Below are 913 nucleotides of genomic sequence, written 5' to 3'. Positions count from 1 at the left end.
GCCGAGGGCTCCTTTCCTTGCAGTAGACTTTTCCAGAGCACCGAGGTCTTCCTGCCTTGCAGTGGGAGCAGCGCGGCGGAGGTGCCCCGGTGGTCTTTGGCTTGTGAGAAGGTGTTTGCAGCAGAGAGTACCGGATGTAGCTGTAGGGGCGATGCAAAGAAGACAGTGGGAGAAGAGGAGGAGGTAGGTAGCTCATGTTTCCAGGCACCGCGGGCTGGCCCCTTCGCTGCTTGCTTTGTGCCTTGAGGGGCGGAGGAGCCACGGACGGCGAGCCCATGTGGCAGCAGGAGCCTGAAGGTAGGTCCTCAATCCGTGACTTGGCTTCTAGCGTGTGGTTGGCTGGTATCAGGCGTGGTGTAAGGAGCCCTTAGCAGGGGTAGCAGGCTCTTCTGGCACCGTAGCAGCCCAGGCCTCCGAAGCCATAGCCGAAGCCGCCGGAGGAGACGGGCACTCCCTGGGAGCTGAGGATGTTGCCCACGGCAGCCGATGAGGACGATCCGACGGCGGTGCTCTGGGGGAAGGAGCTGAGGATGGGTCCCGGCAGGGTGACCAGCACGGCGGGAGGCTGGATGACGACGCGGGATTCTTCGCACTGCCTGACGCAGGGCTCGTTGCAGCTGTTAGCCAGCGGGGTGGGTCCGCAGGGGCTGCAGAGGTTGTTGCAGGCCATGTCTGTGGTGTTGAGGGGCCCTGTAAGAGAGGGTGTTGAGGAAGCGGAGGGTGGTGGGGGCGCGAGGGGTGGCGTTACAGGAGGGCAGGGGAATGTGGAGGCGCGGTGTGGGGCTGCGGGGAGCACGGCGGTGGGGAGGCGTCGGCACTGCTGAGTCTGGAGGCAGCGCGTGCTGGAAGAGATGGGGCGGGTGCGGCAGGAGAAGGAGGGGAAGGGGCTTCAGGCTCACCTTGTTGACCGTGG

General features: G+C 64.8%; 1 protein-coding gene across 1 annotated transcript; it reads right to left on the bottom strand.

Moving 5' to 3' along the window:
• Nucleotides 1-367: 367 nt before the first annotated feature.
• Nucleotides 368-679, bottom strand: LOC129784198 (feather keratin-like). Its single transcript, XM_055800554.1, has one exon. It carries the CDS (start codon nt 668-670, stop codon nt 368-370), a length of 303 nt encoding a protein of 100 aa, XP_055656529.1. The 5' UTR covers nt 671-679.
• Between the last annotated feature and the right edge of the window lie 234 nt (nt 680-913).

The sequence above is a fragment of the Falco peregrinus genome, chromosome 3 (assembly GCF_023634155.1).
Source record: "Falco peregrinus isolate bFalPer1 chromosome 3, bFalPer1.pri, whole genome shotgun sequence".
In the NCBI taxonomy this organism is placed as follows: Eukaryota; Metazoa; Chordata; class Aves; order Falconiformes; family Falconidae; genus Falco; species Falco peregrinus.
This window is presented reverse-complemented; position numbering and strand designations above follow the sequence as displayed.

Excerpts from the sequence above, each read along its gene's own strand:
- LOC129784198 (XM_055800554.1), bottom strand. The coding sequence starts at position 670 with ATGGCCTGCAACAACCTCTGCAGCCCCTGCGGACCCACCCCGCTGGCT.